The sequence below is a fragment of the Simochromis diagramma genome, unplaced genomic scaffold (genome assembly GCF_900408965.1).
Source record: "Simochromis diagramma unplaced genomic scaffold, fSimDia1.1 OVJJ01000334.1, whole genome shotgun sequence".
Lineage (NCBI taxonomy): Eukaryota > Metazoa > Chordata > Actinopteri > Cichliformes > Cichlidae > Simochromis > Simochromis diagramma.
In genome coordinates, this window is record NW_024386764.1 from 4,880,912 (window position 1) to 4,904,792 (window position 23,881).

Here is a 23,881-nt window from a genome sequence, read left to right on the forward strand (position 1 = left end):
CATAAGTAGTTCGACGATGCAGGTCTGGAGCAAAAATAACAGGCTTTCCAATAAAAAACAGAGAAAAAGAAAAGAAGAAAAAAAGAAAAATAAGACAAAAGAAAGAAAGAAAAATCACAAGTTTTCAGTCTTTTAAATGTTCATGCAAGTCTGTACATTGAAACAAGTATTGTGTTTAAGTGAGTAGGTGTGAAAGACGTCTGTGCCACGTTAATTTTACTTATTCACATCCTGCATCATTGTTCTGTCCAGTTTGCTCTTATACCAAAGACTGCATCTTTCCCCTGTGAGCTGTGACTTCTATTATTGTGTCCCAAGTTAAGAAAAGCAGCTTTAAAAAAACAACAAAAAAAACACGGCAGCCTAAATTATTCTCTTGCCAAGTTTCCCCATATGTATAGTAGTTGTTTATCACAATGTCCCTCCCACATCAACCTGTGGTGTGTGTGTTTTTTATCTTTAAAGCATTTTGTTAATAAGTCATCGAATGAGCTAAAGTCTTTCAGCAGCATGTTTAATGTACAGTCATTAAGTTATTTCTGAATCCGATCATTACTTTTGTGTTCTGGTCAGACAATCTTACCTCTCATTCACGTTCTCAAAGTCAGTGTTTAGGTTCTGCAGCTGCCTTGGACTTCACGTACAGTTAGGTCCATAATTTGTTGGACAAAGGTGCAATTTTTGTCATTTCTATACACAACAGTATAAACTTTAAATCAAACAATCGAGGACTGATTAAAGTGCAGACTTTCATCTTTAATTCAAGGAGTTTAACAAAAGTTTTGCATTAACAGATTATGACTTATGGCCATTTTTATACAAAGAACCCCATTTTCAGAGGCTCAAAATTATTTGAACAAGCTAACAGTTCAAATGCAAGGATTGTTTTTAATATGTGGATGAAAATCTTTTGCAGTGAACGATTGCCTGAAGTCTTGAACCAATGGACTTCCTTCCACCTACGTGATGCTCTGAAGGCCTTTTACTCCATCAACCTTCAGTTTTGTGGCATTATTCTGAATCGAAACAAAGACTAAAGCCCAAATTCATCCTGCTACTTCTGCCACATCCTGCTCAGCAGTCACATCATCAATAAACGCTATGGACCCAGTTTCACTGCCACCCATACACACCCATGCCATAACAACAGATAACACGAGCTGTTTCTCGCCTTCTCCATACTTATCTCTTCCCATCAGTCTGGTACAAGCAAAACTTGGTTTCATCTCTTTAAATATTTTTTACAGTGTGCAGGTCTTTAAGATGTTTTCTGAAACAGTCTCATCCGGCCTTCTCATTCCTGACTGTAACCAGTGGTTTGCACCTTGTTGTAAACCCTCCGTGTTTCCATTCGTTCTGGGGTCTCTTGATAATACAAGTATTCATGACTTTTTTAGATGAAAAGTTATTTTTATTATTTAATGTGGGAAAAAATTCTGTCATTAACCAAGTTAGTTGTCTTCTTTGGTCTTTCAGGCCTTTTGCTGTCACTGAGTGGGTCAGTGCATTCACTCTTTTTAAGAATGAACCAGACTGTTGGTTTGAACACTGCTAAAGTTGTTGCTATCTCTCACTGCACTGAAACAAATTCTAATGAAAAGCTATAAAACACAAATTCAGCACACTTAAACTTTAGATATTATGTCTGGTTCATTTGCCATAAAATAACAAAGGAACAGGCGTCACCTCTCTGTGTAGCTGTGTGTCAGTCATTAAAGCTTGAGCCTCTGTAAATAGGAGACTATTAAAAATAGTTGTAATTCTTAAACAGTAAATGCAAATCTTTTGTTAAAGACCTTGAATTAAAGCTGAAAGCATGCACTTCAGTCACATCTTTATCCTGCGATTTAAAATCCACAATAAACCTACGGACCTAATTGTAACATACAGTGAAATCCACAACTCATGTAGGCAACACAAGACACTAATGTGGCAATGCATAAGTCCTGCTTTTTACTGCATGTTTGTTGAATCATCACTGCAGTCCTGCTCCAACACCTAAGACAATTATGTTTGAAGATATTCAAATAAATGGTCTGAGGAAGTGTTTCTGGTAGCTTGACAGTAAGAAGTTATCATAAATGGTGTAAATTCCACCTGTTTGCTTCACAACACATTTTTGTAGAACACGTAGTGATTGTGAAACAGACTTGTACACAGGATTCAAACAACAACTACTTTTGTGCGTTATATGCTCATGTGCACTGTCAACAGATGGAGACAAAAAAATCTAAATGCTAGTTCCTTTCTGCTTTGGCTTTTTTCACCCTTTTGCTGACATTTTGAACGCTTCCATCACTTCCAGGTCCTGGAGTTTCTCTCAATGGGGCTAACTGAGTTATTTCTCATATCTCAATAAATAATTCTTATGCTTATAACACCAGGTTCTCACTCCCTCTGCACACTAATGCTGCCCACTTCCACTTCATTTGTTATTTTAGGGAAATTATGTGTATGATTGCAACGTGAGTACCTGTAGCAATGAGAAATAATTACATTGTTTTCCTGGAGAAAAAAGACAAACATATTTAAAATCATTATGTACACATCATTAATTGTTCAGTTTAGATCATAACCATACATATATACATGAGGCGATATGTTATTATCCAAGGCATCGTAAAGGAAGTACAAATCAAGGACAATTTGGGGGGCGCAGATAAATGTCAAATAAGAAGTACAGAAACACCAAAAACATCATGACAGATCAGTCTATGTGGACAAGATCATAGCTTTTCTGAGGTGTAGGGCTGCGAGGGAAACAGGAAGCTGAAAACTCGAGGTCCATGGGAACATGAAGACTGCAGCCAGGTGGCAAGGCATTCACTTCTGAAGCAGGCAGCTCCTAAATGAAGGAGAGGGATGGGTAAGTGGGAAATTTCAAGTAACTTTAGGGAAGCAGTACTTATCTATACTGTAACAATGCAACACAAATGGTAACTCTCGTTTCATGCTGGGAGGAGGATGAAGTACAGTATCTAGTGCTTTGTCACTGAAGTCAGTCAAAACTGGTGGAAGAGCCCCACTATTAAATTACTGTTGTTACAACATTTGCAACAATTTTTAACAATATTACGAACGGATGCAATCGCCAATCATTTCTAACTATTGTGTACAGTACAACGTTTTAAAATGAAACCCTTTAGTGACTGACTGAAAGAACGTTAATTAAGGTCTACAGTTGAGGTCTCAAAGTCAAATACAGAGTTTTATATCAGAAGCGATTAAATTGTAAAAAGCTGTCCTGCTCAACAGCCTTCAGCAGCACAATATTCACATTAAAGCATGATTTTACTGTTACAATGTGAATCTAGACAAGAGGTTGATAAATGATCTAAAGAGCTGTACTTTGGCAGCAAGTGTAATTTTGTGCAAATACTCATCAAGTCCTTTTTATATTTGCCTTTAACTCTCCACACGACATGATCTGCCACGAGTTTGATCCACCTTACAGTTCTTTCTGCCTTCTAGCCAACCTTTCTCTCTCCCCATCCCTCTCTTAGGTTCATTAATCTCTTCTCATGTTTTCTTAAAGACACATACATAATTTCTAAACTGAAGAAGAAGTTGTTGAACAGTCACTAGTCCTTTTCTACATTTTTAGAAAATAAAAAATTCAGCAACAAAGCCAAGAGGTTTCTTAAGAGCCTTTTGTAAATACCAAACTTTTAACAGGCTATTAGTTTTCATTTCTTCCTACGATGCAACTGATACGAGGGATCATTTAATTGCTGAGGCGGTAAAGATAATACGGTCTGTGTTCACACGCAGCATTAAGGATGCTGGTCACAGATGAGCAAGCGGCCAGCTCGATTCCCCTCACACAGCATTGCAATCCTCACTTGGAGCTTGGCTTTCAGTGCTTGGCCTCCTGTCTGTAAACGTGTTAAACCTGCTTTCACTCGCCCTGAATTTGTATAAATAATGTATATACATTTATCCACAGACTCTAACAAGTGCAGCCTCAGGTGAAAATACTCAGAAATGCATGCTATGTGCATCCCCAAAGGTGGACATCAGCTCCAAACCAACCAACTCAAAAGATAACCACACAGAGAGCAAGAAAAAAAAATACAAATGAATAACTTGCCAAAAGCAACACACACATACAGTTTTTTTTTTTTTTTTTTGTTAAATCTCTCTCACACACAGTGCTGTCAGTTTCTAAACAAGTTTTCCTTTCCGTCACACAAACAGCCCCAAGTTGTGTCTGCTAGTGTTATGTGAAGCTTTTAAACTCTGGAACCACATCACTCGAATTTACCGAGATGCGCTTGTATGTTTCCCTGTATTGTCAAGCACAGTCAAAGAGAAAGAGATTGAGGGCACGAGGAGAGAAAAAAAAAGAAAGAAAGAAAGAAAGAGAGAAAGAAAGCTATTGGATGGGTTCCAAAATTGCAAGAAAATGTGCAACTGAATGCTGGAATAAGCAAATTTGATATTCAGTCCAGTTTCAGGCAGGCCCGGAGGCTCGACAGGCCGGAGACAAGCACAACCACTAAATAAAATTAATCAGTGAATTTACGAGAGAACTGAACTTTTACTGTTTGTTCGGTCTTAATTATTTGTCTTTATTAAAAACAAATAATGACAGCTGTGAGTTTGAATGAAATATCTACAGCCACATGTACCGATTCAGTCATTGTATATCATTAGACCAAAAGTAGGCAGCAGTTTACCTTCTTATCAGAAACTTTGCATTTTACTATTGGAGCAACTAGGGGAAAAAAGCCCCCTTCCAGACCCTCGGCTTCTTCCCCCAATGTCGATTAACGAGTGATCAAATTTACTCCCTGTAAAGTAGTTCTGGCAGTAACAATACATCAAAGGGAAATAAAAATCAACTTACTTTGACCATTGAAAAAGACTTTTTGGCACATTTGTACCATCTTAAATTCTGAGTACAACGTTGTGTGACGTTAACCTTTTTAACCTTTCCCTTTTATCCAACCAGGGTCGCCTGATTATCGGTGCAAAAGCAGAGCACAAAGACATTTTAAGTTTAAAATGAACCAAAGAGCAAAAGAAAAACCCTCCCCAAAAAAGGTCATGAAAACTGATATTAGCTTTTTATATATTCACCTCATATAAGAAGAAAGGGAGTTCTTACATGTTAAAGGCTGTTCAAAAAGTTAAGGGGAAAGGTTTTATTGATCACTTATATTTATTCATATGCTTCAACACTAAAACATAAAAAACAAAGAGGATAAAAAAGGAAACAACTCTTTAGAGAGGCAATTAGCCTACGTTGCAATCACTTACGCCAAACAGCGACTGGAGGAGCCATTGTTTGGCGGCCTGATGGACAAACTTTAAAAATGTAAAGATCAAATTAATAGGCAAGTACTGTTAAAGGGAACACTCACAATTATTATGCAAAAGCCTCACTGTGGCATGCAAAACAAATACACTAAGGTTTGGAGATGGAATGGTTCGAAGGCCGCTACCGTTTCATTTCAAAGCATGCATTATACATCATTGTGCATAAAGAGGAAGCCTACAGCATTATGATGTTTTTTCCACGATGATTATCCTTTATTAGTCATTAAAAAGAGATCAGGAGAGAGAGAGGAAAAAAATACAACTTTTAAGCACCTGAACCTCGCTGCCAGCATTCCATTAATTGCCTGCACAATGGGGAGAGCCTTTGGAGATTTTTCAATTTCAAAAAATGAGGAGCATGCATTCAGTCGTGCTCATGTTATACCGGCACTTAAATCCTACAGAGCTCACATAAAAAAGGACTCAAGGTTGCATCCGATTGAAAGCCTCCAACTACAGCCACTTTAGAAATCCATTTAGCAAGCGGGGGGTTAGAACATCTAATTCAAACAGAGTCGCCCTGTTAAAACGGTTGCACCAATGTCTTTTAAAAACACACACACACTTTCAGGCACACACTTTTCTCCTGTGTTTGCTTGGCTCCATTGTAAGCAAGATGAACCTGGCACACAGAGAGATGGCAAGACACAAAGAATTAATCATGCCAGACCTGAGCCAAGTGGCGAAGGTGAATGCTGGTGAAGAACTACATGTGGAATCTTGACCTTTGCGTGAACATTATCAAAAAGAGTCCTCTATGGGAGCTACAAAAGAGGTATGTGGCATCTGTAATGACATGACAACCTGAATATCACAACACTGTTCCTCTTCTGCAGAGTTCTGGGTAAAGCGACTGTTTTCCTATGAAAAATCCAGACAAATATGTATGTTTTTGCTATGACCTCCTAGCATTTCTTAGTGAGACAGACAAAAGATGATTAAAATAATAATAATAACAAATAAAAACTGAAATAAAAAAAACCCAAAAAACTGAAAAAGGAGCGAGAAGAAAATTGTACTTGCTGTACATAGATGTTTTTTTAACCTGTCTGATAATTTTGCACAGTGGATTCTTGGGCCATTTCGGGTTATTGTAATTTACATTTTTACTTTGAACACCCCTCGGATAGTTGTGGTCCCTACAATATGCCTGGAAACATGCTGACATGTCACAGCTGAGTCAGTGTGACGTGTGCAGTAGCCTTTGCTCTGACTGTAAAACTATAAATCTGTGTGTGGCTTACACGTTGCAGTTTGGCTATCCATGTTCAAGCAACAATCCCCATCTGTCCCTCAGTCTACAGTCTGTCTCTGCACTCCCAGCTCTGGTGCAGCTGTTTTCTGACTGGTGGTTACGCCGTTTCATTATATTTCAACATTTCTTCTACCCGCTGCCGTTTTCTGATGGTCTTCTGGTAATTGTGACTGCGTCATGATTGTGGTTGCCACCTAACATATCATACTGTATGCTGCATCTAACAACAGAGCTTTCGAAATGGTAGTCAATTTTCCAAACAAAGATAATAAATTTCTGTGGCATAATACGCCACTTTCTAAGGTAGTAAACAAAAGTAAGGCTGCTTACAATTACCAATGACTGGACTGTGCCAGAGAAAAAAATCAAGGTTAAAAAACTGTCTGCATGAGTGCTGAAAAAAAGCATGCGTCTGCTAAATTAAAAAATGTTCATCATAGCCTGAGATCCCGCTCTAATGGCCAGGAACGTTCCTCCACGTGGAAGTAGGCTCAGTTTATAACAGAGGATTATAAATCTAGCACAAAGGTAAGGAAATATGTTTTTGGTTTTTGTTCTAACAATGGTTCTTGGCAATAGATTTTATACTGCTTATTTTCCTGTGGGTTGAGCAGCAGAGTTGAGTATGTGGGTTGTGCCCATAAAAAGTTGCCAAATTTTCTCTGCCAATGCCAAATAGCTTATTCTGCTACTGACTCTTGTTTTGTTTATTGGGTTGAATGACTGAAGTCTGAAGAAATAAGACATATTGGCAATGGAACAATTTATTCATTCAGCAAACAGGAGCTTGTGAAAATAGCATGTGGAAGAACCATACACAGCCACAACAGCCCAGCACCTCGTCCTCACATGCTGATCACCAGCTCTCTGTGCTTTGAGAGGCTTCAGTGGTGACAAGCCTTGTTTTATCAGTGAGGGAGATTGCCAATTGATTGATTGAGTGGCCACTCTATTCATAGGTTTGCTCTGGGGCCCTCGTTTATTAGCACAACAATGACAAAGGACAGAGGGGGGAAGAAAAAAAAATTATATATATATATATACATATACATATATACACACACACACAAAAGGCTAATCAGGAGGTGACATTGAAACAAAACGGTAATGAGACACAGGTGAGGATAATCAAGACAACGAGACAAGACAATGGAAGTAGAACTAGCACAATACCCATGAGACAATTAATTGCAAAAATAAAAGAGGAAGTGATAAACAATAACTATATAGGGAAACATAGACACATGAATAAACTCAACACAGGAGGATGAGGCAAAGGAAACATGGAGGGGACAAATAAGCTCTAAGCACACACATTGTTAAGTCCCTCTGCAGGCCCTAATCTCTTTGCAGTGGCAGTGCAAGACTTTTCAGCTGTTGCTAATTGACCACACCTAGTCAGGTGTGAATAAAGGCATACCTGAGGCAGGCTTTCATGGAGGCACACTAGTCTTTGTCTTAGTGGTACCAGCTATTTTAGCTAATTTGTTATAGAATTTAAAATAAAACCCTCTTCTCGTGTTAGTTTCCATATTTATGTTTCAGCTTTTGAGCCGGGTTGTAACACACAAAGTAACTGAAACAAGCAAGAGCTAAAGGAACAGAATAAAAAACAGAACGGCAGAATATAGAATCTACACTAAACAAGACAAAGTATCAAGAAACCATAAGAAACCAGGTAGTGCCTAATAAAAAAGCTGGAACAGACCATCTACTCTTTAAAAACAGCAAAATGTATAAGAATGAAAGGTTCAAAATTCTTTGCTCATTTATTAATCTTCAAGTTGGGCAGGGTGGTGGTCACACATCCAAAGATGTGAGGGACATTTTAGTCCCTCAAGCCCAGCAATAGCCTTGAGCTGGGGACCATTGTCATATTTGCACAGACACTTTTTACAATGTAAACATGCACTATGCTTGAGATATAGTTTATTATAATCCCAGAGGATTTATTTCTGTGGACAGCAAAACAATGGACAAAAAAGCATTCTTCTTCCATCAAAACAACTTGAGAGTTCGGAGGCTTGGTGTAACACAAATGAAGAATGTGCACCATAACTCAAAAAGTACTGTTTATTTTAGCATACAGCACCAAAAATACAAGATTCTGCTTAAATTTATCATGTGTTTGTCTCTATCTCTACTAACATGTGTTTTCACAGACAGATTTAGCCCTTCTCTAGACATACAACTACAGGTCTGTTGGTGAAATCAATATCAAAACCCTTTAGAAGCCTGAATCAAGCAGAAAGAAACTTTTCTTTCATCTTTCACTCCCTTCGTGCCTCTTTTCTTTCCTTCACTGTCTCAGAGCACAACTGACAATTGCTGGCAGGCCTTCAGATGCAAACAGCTGCTCTCACATTGTCACTGTGATGGGAAACTGATTATTTAGTCTGCTGTCCCTCTCTTGAGACAGCAGCAGTTTCTCTAAGCTACTAAGACTCTTAAGAGGTTCAGTCCTTTGCCAGAGGCAGCAGTAACACTGTAATGAAGCTCCTATGAAGCAACACCACAGCCTTAAACATTACTAAGTAAAATTAGGAGTATAATCCCCATGGCAGATCTTTGGGGAACATCCCCTCAGCATCTGTTCGGCACTTGCTCAGTTTTATAAAGCCCAGAAGTCAAGTTAATAGAGGAAAGGCTGCCTATCATCACCTAGAGTTCTAAGGCTGTCAAATTTTGAGCTCAATCTATTACAATAAATCACTAATTTATCATTTCAGAAGTATTACATCGTTAATGACATAAGTATGTAGTTTTACAGATTCTGTGCTTTGTGGTTGATAGTGAGGATAGTGAAAAGTTTTGAGTGTAAAGTTTTTGCGTGGGCTGAAGCACTGTTGGATGTCATTACTATGCTTGGCACTGGACATCAAGGCAGCTGCTACCCTCATCACCAGACCACAGCCTACCCCAAACACCAGACCATGACCTAGCCCTACATAGCTGTAAATGCTGTGTTTCGCCTCCTTAGATTTCCAATCAAGTTACTGTATCAATTTGACAAAATTCCCAAAATAGCCTTCTAACTGTACTACACCACAAATAACACAGCATTCTATAGTGGTGAGTTGGTGTCCTTTTTTTGGCAGTGTGCACAACACAGCTTTTCAAGGAAGAATACATGAGCAAAGCTAACAGACTGCCCAGCTATTTATTGAGTGTTTAACCACAGATAACAAGAAATAAAGGTGAGCAAATAGCTTATACCCTAGAAGTTGAACATTTACATGAAAGCATAATGAAATACATTTAAGACAACTTCTTGTATATTTAGGTGTTTTTTTTTTTTCATTGCATCTTAAATTTTGACTCTAATCATGGGTGTCTGTGGTTAATTTTAGTCACCACATGGCAGTCTGCACCACTGTCGAGTAATATGCACCTCCTTATGTCACAAAGTCACTTTAAATCTTTAAAATCATTTTAAGCTATATAAGCCTTCCAACTCAGGATAATAGTGTCAGCACTGTGCATTTGTCATTCATGAACACCACATTACTACAAGCTATAAAATAAATGGACGAGACAAACCAAATTGGCTGGGTTAGACAATCACAGCAAAGGTGCCCTTGGGCAAAGCATTTAAAACCATTTATGTATTGAAGTCAAAATGACAGGGTGTGTATATGTATGAACTTTAACAAAACATGGTGGTATGGAAACTATGCCACAAATCCTGAGAAAGACAAAATAATTAAAATGTCTTCTTGAGGTGTTGGACCATTGCATGCTGTCAGAACAGTTCCAGTGCATCTTGACATTTATTCTTAAAATCTCTGGAAGTAGGCTTGATTTATGGAACACCGTTTGTCCAAAAGATATTATCCCACTGTGTATTATGTTGGCGATTGTGGAAAACACTGTTTATTCTTGTGTCTTCTGTCCCTTCACTCCCAACCAGTTATGACAGATGGCTGACTCTCCCTAAGCCTGATTCTGCCAGAAGCGTCTTCCTGTTTAAAAATTGTTTTTCCTTCCCACTGTCGCTAAATGCTAGGTCATTGGGGATTGACTGATTATTGGGGTTTTCTCTCTATTACCATAGGGTTATACAATAGAAGGTGCCTTGAGGCAACTTGCTGTATTTTGGCACTACAGAAAGAGGAAAAAATGTGATTTACATGACTTTGGACATGACTTGTTTGTTGGTGTCAGACAGGCTGGTATGTGTTTTTTGGAAACTACTGGGATTTTCCCACACAATCATTTCTACAGAGAGTGGTCTGAAAAAGAGAAAACATCCAGTGAGCAACAGTTCTCTGGTCAGCAGTAATTCAAATAACCACTCATTACAACCAGCTTATGCAGAAGAGCATCATTATGCCAAACCTCGAACCAGATGGGGTACAGCAGCAGAAGACTACACACTAGAGTCACTCCTATTAGCTAACAACAGGAAACTGGTTCACCAAAATCAGACAACAGAAGATTTTTTTTAAATTACATGGTCTGATAAGTCAGTGTCTGCTGTTATATTTGGATGCTAGGATCAGCATTTGGTATAAACAAAATGAAAGCATGGATTCCTCTTGACTTATATCAATGGCTGACGCTGGTGGTGATGGTTTGGGGGATATTTGCTTAGGTTTTTAACTGAGCATCATTTAAATGCCACAGCCTGAGTATTGTTGCTGACCATGTCCACCTCCATCCCTTTATAACCATAGCATGCATATTTTCTCATGGCTGCTTAAAGCAGGGTAACGCGCCATGCCACAAAGCGCAAACTGGTTTCTTGAGTATGCCAATGAGTTCACTATACTCAAATGACCTCCACAGGCACTAGATCTCAATACAGCAGAGCAACTCTGAGATGTGGTGGGATCTGTAGCAATGTGTGACAGAAGTTTATTTTGGTTGAAGCTGTATAGGTGTTCAACTGAGGTGTAACTGCAAAGACCATGGAATACGCTTTACATCATTTCCGATCATACAAATGCCCTCAATCACCTTACTGCCTTCCTCAATTGACCACTATAGACCACTCTGTTGGGCACAGGTTTGTTTGTTTTTTTCCTCTAATTTGAATCTTTCTACATTTTCAGTATTACAAAAGATTATTCCTAACAAATGTATCTATATGTGTGTGTAAGTGGGCTTTCTGTCTTGTTTTATGGGAGTTCATCCTGGCTGACATTTTACAAGTGGGAGTGTCTCAGAGCCTTACAGTGCATATCGAGCTGAGAGCCTAATATGAGGTGAGTATGTAAGTTGAGGTAAGGCTGTGTGAAGCCCGAGGCTGTGAACACCAAACAGGGCAGCGGTAAGATCAATACTGGCTCTGCCACAGATGTGCGAGAAAGGGGTGGTGGACAGCAGAGAGATGCTTCCTGATAGACCTGCGTTGGTCAGTAATGCACATATGCTTTTATTCGGATATATGATTGTCATGTCTGACATCTACTTCTTGTAATGTTCAATAATCTTGAGGGGTAAAGTTAAATACAATGTTATCAAAGTGATTAGGTTTAAAGGAGACATGACTAATAACTTATTCTGTGTGCCACCACCCAATATGCCACTTTGTTACAAACAATATCACCTATTTCCCTTTGATTCTGAAAATACTGTTTAAAAACTAAAACTTGAAAACCTAATTATAGATGTCGAAGATAAATGCAGCCAGCTGCAAAGTGCGTTTTAATGCCAACTGGTTATATTTCAAATAATTTTTCCAACTTTTGGGTGCAGGACAGACACGCCCAGAGTAGGCAAATAAGAAACAGACATTCCCAACTGATAAAAATGTCAGTTGGAATTTGTAAAAACTTATAAATAATGGATGCTTCAAGTAGGCAGGGGAGCATCTTCAATGAGCCCAGAGTGCAGAGCATGCTTTCTCATCTCCACACCGAGGAGCCATCTTAATGACGGCGCCCGGAGACCTACCGGTCTCCATCAATCCCCCCACACACCTACCCAATTTCCCTTAACCCCCCCATGGCACCCCCCCATAAAGCCCATCTATGCTCCCGACCACAAGATACCGTGCAGAGGGGAACATGAGCTCTTAAATTAAACATTGACAGCAGCGGCCGCTGCCTGTTTTAGGCAAATCAGCAGAAAATGAAACAAACAGGGCACCTCAGGAAGATCCATGTGTGTGCAATTGAGACAATTTGGGGGTGTGGAGGAAGTCTCTTAAGTCTTGTGGAGAGAATAAAACGTAAATAATGTCACAACAGTGTGTTTGCTTAGTGAATATCTGCTTATTTGTGTTTTGTGGATTAAAGTAGACAGCTTCGATTTGGTATACAGGAAGAAGGAGAGAAAAGACAGAACTGGAAAATGTAAGTGGACTGTACTTATGAAGCCCTTTTTATACCTTAAAGGACAAAGCAATTTGCAATTTACAAATCAAGATGCAGACATGTATGTCATGCACATGCACTGAAGTCGAGTTCAGTGTCTTGCTCAAGGAGGAGCCAACCCTAGACAGGTATTTTGCTCAAGATAATGGCAATGAGCTTCATAACATCCTGCATCATCAGGTCTGGGGTTGAACCATGATGGTGGATGAGGTAGGAACAACTATACCCCTCTCGTGACCTGCATTCAGACATAAACAGGAAATTGCTTTCAGGAAGGAAGTCATATTTTTTACAGCTGTGCCCTGAGATGAGCACAACACTATATGAGAGCTGCATTTCTAATATCTGTAGAAGACTTGCACTAGATATCGGAAATGAGCCACAGAGCATCAAACACACAAAAGCGACTACCAAGACAGAGTGAGACTAGTGTTTTTGTTCTGGATGAAAACTCCGGTCATTGTCTTTTCCTGCAACCATTTTCCTGTCCTTTCCTGCATTAGCCGCAGAAGAACTTTGGTCTCTTTGTTTTTGTTTTTGGATTTAGATCAAGGTGCTGGATCCAGACAGGGCTTATGATCTGTCAGCATACATGGATTTATATGCCACTTACATCCTATGATTCCCATCGCATCTGCAACTTAAAGCAATAAGACTGGTAGGCTGGACATACACTGTAGAGCATCAGCTCCTACCACTGAAGCAAATTTACAATTCCAAATGAGCTCTCTAGTCTCTTTTCTTTGTTATTGATATTAATTAGCTGAGTTTATCAACGCTACTGCTTAGAGATGAATAACCGAATAACTTGCAATTTTATATGCACACACACATCTTTGTGCGTGTGTGTGTGCTGATAGGTGGAAGCTGAGGATGGTGGGGCAAGCAGTTCAGAGTCCTAAAGGAAGTGATTTAATGTCCAAAAAGACATGCACTTGTTTTTGCTTTGTCTCTTTCCTGTTTTGTTCTGATAGGGACTTCCTTTCCCCAATGGGGGTGGATACTGTGTCATCGTGCATCCATCCCATCGACCACTCACGGAAATGTCCGTGCTGCCATCCAATCCCAGGAAAGGGAAAAAAAAAAATCCAATTTATCATAGTAACAAAATAGTTGTGTGGCACTTGTAAAAAGGAAAAAGATGAGAGACCATGAGGGAGAAGACGTTTATGTTTGTAACACTGTATGCACCAGTGTGTAAATCTATTAGCAATATTCTGAATCTACACTACATTTGGGCTTGGGGAGTTAGAGTGCTTAACCCCAGCGATGGTAACATGAGGATGATCTCTTCCTGTCTGCCGCAGTATTTCTATGACCAACTCCCTTCCTTCCCGCCTAAACTGAGATACAGCCACATGTGCCCAAACACGTGTAAGTGTTATCACAATTATGACACCCCTCCTAAAAAACAATCTACTTCCCTAGCCGTTGCTCAAACCTGAAACATATGTTAATCTTGCTTCCCTAATGTTTAAATGGCAAAAAGGTACAAGCTTTACAATTGCAATACTTTTTTCACATTAGTTATTTTTTCCTATAATTCTGAATATTTCATATTCCTTTTAATTGTTTTATTAAAAGTTTTCAAAAACAATGCCACAGAGAGAACTTGCTTCAAAGCGGGTAAGGAGGATAGCCACATGGTCTTGATAGTGAGAGGATTCAGTCCTGTGACCTTAAATAGCACTGTCTAAACAATCAGGAGAATAAGTCGCCCCAAATACAAGTGAATCACAGATCAAAATATATAAAATACATCTCAAAGGTGTTGGAGTTTGCTTTGATGACATTTCTTATTGACTTTTATGTTTTTTTTGATTGAGCAGCTGCTGAAGACTTTTTGGGATGACCATGAGCTATAGGGCTATTACATTAGAGATGAATAAGTTGGGTTTCATATGGATTTCGTAAGCCTTTTCTAGGGTGTTTATATGTCTATTTCTCTGTGGCATTTCTAACAGTGACTAAAGCCACTAATGTAAAACTGCTTATCTGTTTTTCTCTCTGATGAGTGATTTAATGCTCAATATCACACACACACACACACACACACACACACACATACAGACACATACAGACCCAGTCCCACCCATCATCCTCCTGGTTACTCATTCACCGTATCTACCAGCACACTTTTATGGTTTCAGTCACTGCCACACACCCATAGAGGGACATGTGCGCACACATTCACCTACAGATGGAGGAAACGGAGCTACGTGTCTGCTAAGGATATGAGGTGTAGTGATGGCACATTAACGATAGGACCCATGACAGCAGTACGCATCGGTCTTACTAAACAAAGCATGTGGCCAGATTTAATTCAATAAGGATTGTTTAAGTGAAACAATGGCTCCTGGCCCCACTGAGGGTAAGGAAAGGGTGAGAAAGGTGAGTTTGACAGTGGTGGCTGACCAGTGTTTTTTGTGTTTCAGGCTACGGATGATCCCGTGGGTTTGATGGGGTCGTGGATCAGACATATCACTGTGGCACAGCGACATCCGCTTCTTTTTTCAGGTAACTAACAAACAAGCTGACAATGACTGGGCTGAAAAAGGAAATACAGTCAGACATGCCCACCCATGGAACTGAAAACAATATTTAGAAGCAATATGAGTGATTATACAGGGATTAAATAGGGAAATGTAAAACATATGCACGCAAGTCTTTGCCTAAAAACAAAGGACTATACTATAAAAATATTTATGGGCATTAAAAAGTTCCATAATTTATATCATTCATTTGTCAGACTTTGTATAAACTACAACATTATAAGGTCTGATTAGCCCCGGCTATCTGCTCAGAGTGTGGTAGTGTGAAAATAAATAAATAAATACATACTTTTTTTAATCTCGCTGTAAGCACCAAGTATTATGTGGGACAACATGATCACAGTACTTTTCCACACACCCACAGTCGATTCATGAAAACATGATACAACATTATTTTGAATGAATTGTTTGTTATTTTTGAAGTTTTTGAAACACCTATACCTACATTGTTGGTACCAGGAATAAGATTTTATGTTGGAATCGGTTTTAGCGACCACTAATGGTTTTGCAAATTAGATAAAATTATTACACACGCCGTTAAATATATGCCTCAAACGTGGATATAAATCGAATAAAGGGCAAAACTGCAGGATGTATATATGTTTTTCCACTACAGGTTTTACATTCCTCACAGTCCATTTGGTCTGTGCTAATGGAGTCTGTTCATGCAGAGCAGCAGGTCTTAATGAAAAACCTTTGGCCGGTGATCAGTGCTATTGATCAGCCTGAGCCCCAGCTTTAAGCAGGGCTAATTGATCAATCACTACATGTTGATTCAGATTAATGGAACATGACTGGCACCCCGCCCCCCTCCACCCCCCACACATGAAGAGCGTAACTGCATGTGTGTTTCGCTGTGAGGTAAAGCTATTCAGCATGCATAAGGTTATATGTATTCCAAAACACAATAAATATGATTGCTTCACTGAGGCAAGAAAGAGGAGATAATAAAATCATGACTGCTTAAGAATGTGTCCTGAGCTAAAAAAGATTCAAAGAAAATTTGAATCAAAAATGTTCCTAATAGTGTAATTTCTGATGGTTCTGCAACAAAACAAACACATTTTTAGAGTAGATCCAAGACCTGACAGTTAAATAAGAGTGAAATGGAAGGTTTGTTTGTTTGTTACACTCATTCAAAAAATAATGCTCATAATCTCTTCTGTATATAAACTACAGATATTTCTTTCTTTTCACATTGTTAGTTTCATCACATCAGCATTTTATTCATTTGGACATTTGTGAGACATTTTGTTATGATTAGCACATGAATTCCCAAGTTATAGCCAAAAACATGTTTTGGGGGCTAACAGTTACTTCTAACCAATTCATTCTTCAGTCTAAGTATGAGCTAAAATGAAACCACCTTTGTGAGAAAAGGACAGATATAAAGTCACAGTAACCTTGAACTTTGACAAACGGTTTGTCACGGTCATCAAGACATATAAGAATCTGACAAAAAAAACAATTAAATAAATGAATAAATCTCACAGGTATAAACATACTTAAAACAGTAAAACATAAATAGTCAGGTAAGCAGTATTTATTAATAATACACATATATAAAACATGTTTTGGTAACCCTGATACAGTATAACAGAAATTCTTCTTATAAGCGACAGGAGTGTGTTTATGTCTGTCCGGAGAAATTGCTCCTGTTTGGTTTGATGGAGTGTCATTTCATTCATTTCTGCGGACATTTAGCAGGGTTTGCATCACAAGCACATCATAACACAGCTTAAATGCTAGAGGCGTACAGATCGAGCGACCAGGAACATGGAATCCATCAATTTTCGGCATTCTCAGCCCTGGCCAGTGACCCGCAGGTCACAGCCGAATAGTTGCACACACAGTCACAGCAACATGCTGACATGTTGTTGGCGTGGAAGGTCTTTGTGGTGAGTGAAGATACAAAGTTCGTCAAAGTAAACTACAAACCCCATCGTACACTTTAACCCCCATTAACCAGCTAAACATGGACATTTTAAAGAAGCTAGTAAAGGCATGAGCCTCAGTAAGAACAGTCAAAGGTTGAAAGCTGTTGCAAGGAAAATTATGGAAGTGAGTGAAAAGAGAAAGGGGTGGATTTCCTGCCATGTGGTGAATTTATAAACAATTATGTAAGTAACTGTAATTTGTTCTATTACATAAATCTGTAAAATATGCAAGATCGACAACCTTTTTTCAGTTAATTATTACTTATTTCAAGGAGCAGAGCACTCTATTTTCACTTGTTTAAGGAAGATTATGTAAATTAAAAATTGTAAAGTTTAATATATGTTATTATTAATATTACAAAAATAATATTTTGCATTGAAAGAAATTAGATTTTTGCTTATGTAGGCTGTTAATTACAGTTCTTAGAAAGAAAAGTGTCATAAATGCGTATTAGCAGGCCATGCAGCCAATGAAAGATAAATGCAATCACTATTAAATGCTACTGTTAAGAAATTTACATAAAGGCAATGTTTTTAAATGAAAAAGAATTAAGGATTAGATATCCACTGCAAAATCTCCATTACACCACACAACACTTTTTTTGTATTGTTAATGCTAAAGCTCAACTACGATGCCAGCAGGGCCCTGCCAGGAAGAACTAAAACAGGCCAAACAGGAAACCCTAACAACATCCCCAACACACACACACACGCACACACACAGTTCAAAACCCTCCCAATGAACTGACAGGCTGGCTGACCAGTGGTGGCTCCACAGAGGATTAGTATTTGTATGTGTTTCTAGGGGTGGACTGGAGATTCCAGCTGGCCTGTCATGGGACTCCCCATCGCGTGTGAATGTTACTCAGAGGGAACTGTGGCTAACAGGTCCAACACTGAAACACTCAACAGGCTGAAAAGGTCACCTGGGGTGATCCCAGCTGGGCATAACCAGGAATACTGTTTTTCTGTTCTGTGTACTGGGCCAAAAGAAACCATATATTAAAATGAGCACAGAGTAAATTTTGTAGCGAACATAGTACAAAATAAATTAATATGACTGAAATCTAATCTCAAAGCAGATGTTTACTGTTGAAGTTTTTCTATGAAAAGATGAATTTAGAAATATTTTTACTGTGGTCGGTTTTTGCTTTAATTTCAAATCATAGTAGGTTCACAGATTTTTGTGTCACTGAATCAAAAGAGTTAAGATAAAAATGTATATTAAAAAAGAATATATTTATTTGCAATTGAAAAGAATTGATTAATGAAGGGAAAAAGCATGTTCTAGTTTATACCCTGATTGTTCATTTATTTGGAATGAGATTTAAGATTTTCTCACAACACATGCATAAATGGTGCAATGAGGTGGCTTAAAGCTGGCTTAACGCAGTGCCTATGCTTTGATTCTTTCCTGGAACTCTTCCTGTATTTTTAGAGCCTAGGCTCACATATTTTACCCATTCAATAAGAGTGAGGTTTTGATAAAACAGAGCAGAAGTAAACTGAACAGACCTCTGAAGGGAGGAGAAGAATCCCATGACACAGAGAACGCTGCCTCTTGTTTTATAGGTACTTTTTACAGTTAGTGGATGGGCTTACAGTGATTCTGTTTAGTCACACTTCTAGATAAAGATCGTTACATAATAGATGTACACACAGAGCAACTTTATTTTTTATCATGTTATATATTTGATAAATATATAAACATGTCTGTCAAAGTGCACCAAATAAACATACTCAGAGAGACTTGAAATTCTTTTTGGCTAAAGAGAAACAGGACTATGTGGCTTGGATCAAGTTGCCCAGTGATGGTATGTACTGTACACTAGTGGAGGTATCATTAATGCAATATGTATATAATGTATAGATTTCTGAGAAGCATATGCTGCTTTACACAGAATAAATGGTTTTCAGAGAAGATACTGCACAAGTCACAGTCTGCATGTATGCCAACAGCATGGCTGCGTATTTAAAGAGTATGGGTTCTTCTAATAATATGTTATATTCTATGATTTTTCAGGGATTCACAAATGATTATATTCATATTATAATTACATTTTATATGCATCCCAACCTTCTTTTTCCTCAAAGGAAGTTTATTATACTTTTGTTCTAATAGGCCGACAACACCAATATGTTTAAAAAGTACACTTCCCAACACAGCAGCAAGGTGGAATACTATAACCTTGTACAAGAAGTTTAATTCCTAACAGAATAAATATAAAATCATTAAAACATCATCAAACAAAACACTTTCTAGCAAGTTTTCTTTGATAGTCCAACTTCAAGTCAAAACAAATTTCCAACTGCAACCACCAACCAGGACAGTCTTTGACTCTTTCCTGTGCCTGAACCAGATGATCAGTCTCAAGTCATTTAGTTAACCTTGACCAACTAACCAGACACACACACACACACAGTAAACAGCTCACATCCACCGGTCCTGACCGACACATTCTGTTTGAGACCCCACTTCCACACAATAACCTGTGGTGTGAACTTGACAGTGTACACTCAGGTATTAGGTTTCAGACTGGGCCTGGGTCCCAGAGGGCTCAAAAAGAAACAGACACTGTGATCCTGACAATGAGCAAAACTGCCATGAAGTCAAAGAGAGAGAAAGCGATAGAGAGGGGCATGGACCACCCAGTGGCTGTGAGGAAAAACAACACCGGCAAAGTCAGCTTTGGACAGTTTGAAAGTTGTTGTCAATTCAAACAGTGCAAGAAAAAAAGAAAGGACGGAGGGATTTTTAGGTAGTATTTACCCTAAAGACAATATACAGTCTGCCATCTTGTTGTAGATTCAAACTTGTAGTCAGATGTTACTTTGTCAATTTTATTACTGTCTTAATTTTTGCAAACTACACATGAGGTTAAGTCATGACACAACTCAAAAACATCTTTTCACTTATATATATATATATATATATATATATATATATATATATATATATATATATATATATATGCTACTATGCACTGTACATGTATTCAAATTGTTATGTGTAACAGCTAATGATATTTAATCCTTATACAGGTGACAACATACACCACACTTGTAAGAAGTGTTTCTATAACGGTTTCTAGGCTTTTCGTCAATTTCTGACAAATAATTCATTAACTTGACCATTTGTGGATCTAAACCAAATTTTAATGAAATATTGAAATGACCCCACTTGACACCCCTATAAAGTTTTATACATATTCATTCAAATTTTTTCGAGTGCTTGTTATCAAAATGATAACACGCAAGCACACAAGCTTAAAAACATTACCAAAACCATAACGGCTGGTGGAGGTAACAAATTGATTTATGACATTAAATAAGAATCGATGCTAGCAATCACCATAAGACAATTATCACTTTTTTTTCAATTATCACTTTTACTGTTATCAACACTTCCCAACAGTTACCTTTTATTATATCAGATTAATTGTATAACTTTATGAGGCAGAATACGGTAGGATAACACCAGGAGAAAAACCTGCACGGACTGATGCCTTTGTGTTAGATATTTAACTTCTCAGTGAATGAAAGCACAAAGCATGCACAGCTAATTATAAACAATCAGCATGTATAAAAGCTGACATTTAGTTTTTCACTGTCAAAATAACTGTAGATATTCAATGATTTACTATTCAATATAAAACATTTAAAATGATAATTTTATAAACAATAAAGCCAGTCGTGTATGGGGGTTTGTAATGTGTGGTGTGGTGCTAGAGCTGGCCACCAGGGGGACGAGGACATGCAGAGAGCTGATCTGGAAGTTTTAATTTTATTCTGGAGAGTCAGGCAGGCATGTGAGGCTGTGGAAGAGGGAGTGGGAGATAAAACAGCATCTTTGTTATGCCTAATAAGTAGTTTTTATTAAAGTTACTCTATTCTAACCTCAATAGCACTGATATTTTATCATTTTTAAATCTCACTAATATAAAATATTGTAACTGTGGCAAAATAAAATTTGCTCACATATCACTTGTGTGGACTCAGAGAACTGTCTGAATATGTTAAACTAATACAACATTTTTTCAAAACTTGCAAAACGTGTCGTCCAAACATTTTTGAGCTAAAGAGATTAAACACACTTGTACTGAAAGTATATGTAACATACCTCTATATCCAGATGAGTGCCTTCGGACATTTGGCCATTTTCTACTATCTCTGGTACGCAAGGAATGGACACCTCAACTGAAGACATAAAGACACAAACAGACTCATAAAGTTAGGTCTGCCAACAGTGTTTCCCACTACTGAAAAGTAACTGAATACACATGTGCTTTAAGCAACTAAGTTTAATTTTTCTTTGCCTTTTATCTCACAAACTATCTGCAGGTATCAGTTACAACAAATGGCAAAACCTGAGCAAAATTATTAAAATAAGCAACACAAAGTTGTTTTAGTGTTCATGTGAACCCTTAACTTAAACAGAGTATGAATAATCCAGGGATTTCTTCCATCTACGTGGCCTGTAAGATGCACTTATCTCAACCAATTATAGAAGGAAACAAGACAGAAATACAAAGGATGGCCTAAAGGGACAGGATTACAAACTGGAGTCAATTAAAACAGAAAGAAAGAGAAAAATGGGTAGACAAGGCTAATGATACTATACTTACCAACTTCTGTCACTCATTCACTTAAATTTATGCTATGTATCTGATATCCTCATTTGGCCTTTATTACGTGGGATGAGAGTGATGAGAAGATATAGTAACTGTTCAAGGACGGTTCACATGGTCACAATACCTCAATTCAATGGAGTATCAATAATTAACATGACACCTTGATATCACTATGGATCGAAAAGATTTGCAGTGCCATCCTTTGGGTGTAAAATGTGCTCCAGAATTTAGCTCCAGTCTCAAATCTTTACTAACCATATACTTATAACACTACAATAACCATGAAACTAATAAAATGTAAATTATAAAAATGCAACAGCTCATCCAAATGTATTACTTTGAGGCAGAACAATAATTGGTTTGTTCTCTTTTTTTTATTACAGATGTGTATTTTTGTGCTAATACACAATTTGCTAACAGCAATTTGAAGAATCAGTCACCCTATTCCAGATCAATTAGCCACTGTATTTTAATTAAGTCGAAAGTTACGTTAATTTACATTAGTAATTTAATTTAAATACAATATAAAATGCTGCATGGCTAGTTAATAGCTAGCTAATAATCTGCAAATTAATAAACACGCCTTAAATCAGAATCACGACTGGGTATCATGCTTGATTTCTTTTGATTAGCCTATAATAAAAATTAAATCTTTGTTAAATCTGCTAGGGAAACTGTCTGAAGCAGCACCAGCAGACATAGCAGACATTTTTTAATAAGTCAATCGTAGGATTTTTGCTACCTACTAATTATTTGTACATGTCATAGTGCAGAAACTCGGCTTTTACATTTTTATGTCCCCGGCTGTCTGACAATCTGTATGTTAAGCAATGTTACACACAGATATATGGACACAATCTTGGTCGGTTTTATCATAGTCATGAACCCATCTGCCCTTTCTGTCTGTCTACCTGTCTGCCTCGCTCTTCTGGTTCAGGGCCTGTCATAACCGCTCTTCAACAGGCCCCCAGTGTCGGGATTAATCTCCCTGGTTGACTGCTGATCTGAAGGTGGAACGGCCACCATCCACCAACAGCAAAACTAATTTAACTGTGTCACTGCTTGACACTCCCGCCCACCATCCCCACTAACCCCAGACATGCACACACATTACAAAATATCTTCATCTGTCTCTGTCTCATCTACATGGTAGAGGGCAGGAGGGTGGGTGACTAGTCCGAAGGAGAAAGGTCAGAGCACTGAAGGAGTTCATCATTCTGAGGTGTCAGCACTGCTCTTTAGGAAAGCAGATGAAGGGGAGATGAGGGAGGAGAGCATGGGAGGCAGGGAGAAACAGAGAAAGAGGTTAAGGGGGGGGTCTGTTTAACGTTTGTGTGGTTATTGGTTATCAGCCAAAGGTTTGTCATGGCCCAGAGACTTGGCTGGCAGCCACTGAGTGCAAATCACTCATGGTTTGCATTTAATAATCATGTCTTTTCTTTGATTGTAGCCTAATTATGACAAAAGTGCACACACTCTCACATCTTACCAGCTATGAGTAGTCATTTGGTGGTTAAAACAGACCAGGGGGTTTATAGAAGCAGCAGAAGCTGGTACTCAAACACACAGAAGCACACATTCAGCCATCCAGAAATGATCACACAATGCATCCTCTGCACTTGCTGGCGTCTGGCATGAGGTAAACAGCTTTCAATAGCATCAAACCCAGTGCAGTTTGTTTGGGACCATCTGTCCAGTCTATTGTGTTCCTCTGTTATGGCTCTTTGGAAGCCCATTGGAGAACAGCTGATGTTTGGGCTCTTACAAAGATCCCAGCCAGGCCCTCGGGATCCTGCTACACTGTGTACTGTCCATTTCTTTCCCTCCTATTTTGGCTGTGTTTTGCTTTATAAAGTAGCTTGCA

At 38.3% G+C, this 23,881-nt stretch overlaps 1 protein-coding gene across 2 annotated transcripts in view; it reads right to left on the bottom strand.

Annotated features, from left to right (window-relative positions):
• Positions 1 to 117: 117 nt before the first annotated feature.
• Positions 118 to 23,881, bottom strand: part of LOC120734006 (adhesion G-protein coupled receptor D2) — a 91,759-nt gene continuing 67,995 nt past the window's right edge. The window contains exons 24-25 of one of the 2 annotated variants that reach the window (XM_040032554.1): positions 21,507 to 21,583; positions 118 to 2,845 (exon numbers count right to left, since the gene is read on the bottom strand). In XM_040032554.1, coding sequence (XP_039888488.1) covers positions 2,708 to 2,845; positions 21,507 to 21,583 — 215 coding nt within the window. In that variant the 3' untranslated portion in view covers positions 118 to 2,707. Of the gene's footprint in view, positions 2,846 to 20,365; positions 21,202 to 21,506; positions 21,584 to 23,881 lie in introns of those variants that run through there. The other variant, XM_040032560.1, reaches the window with a different exon arrangement.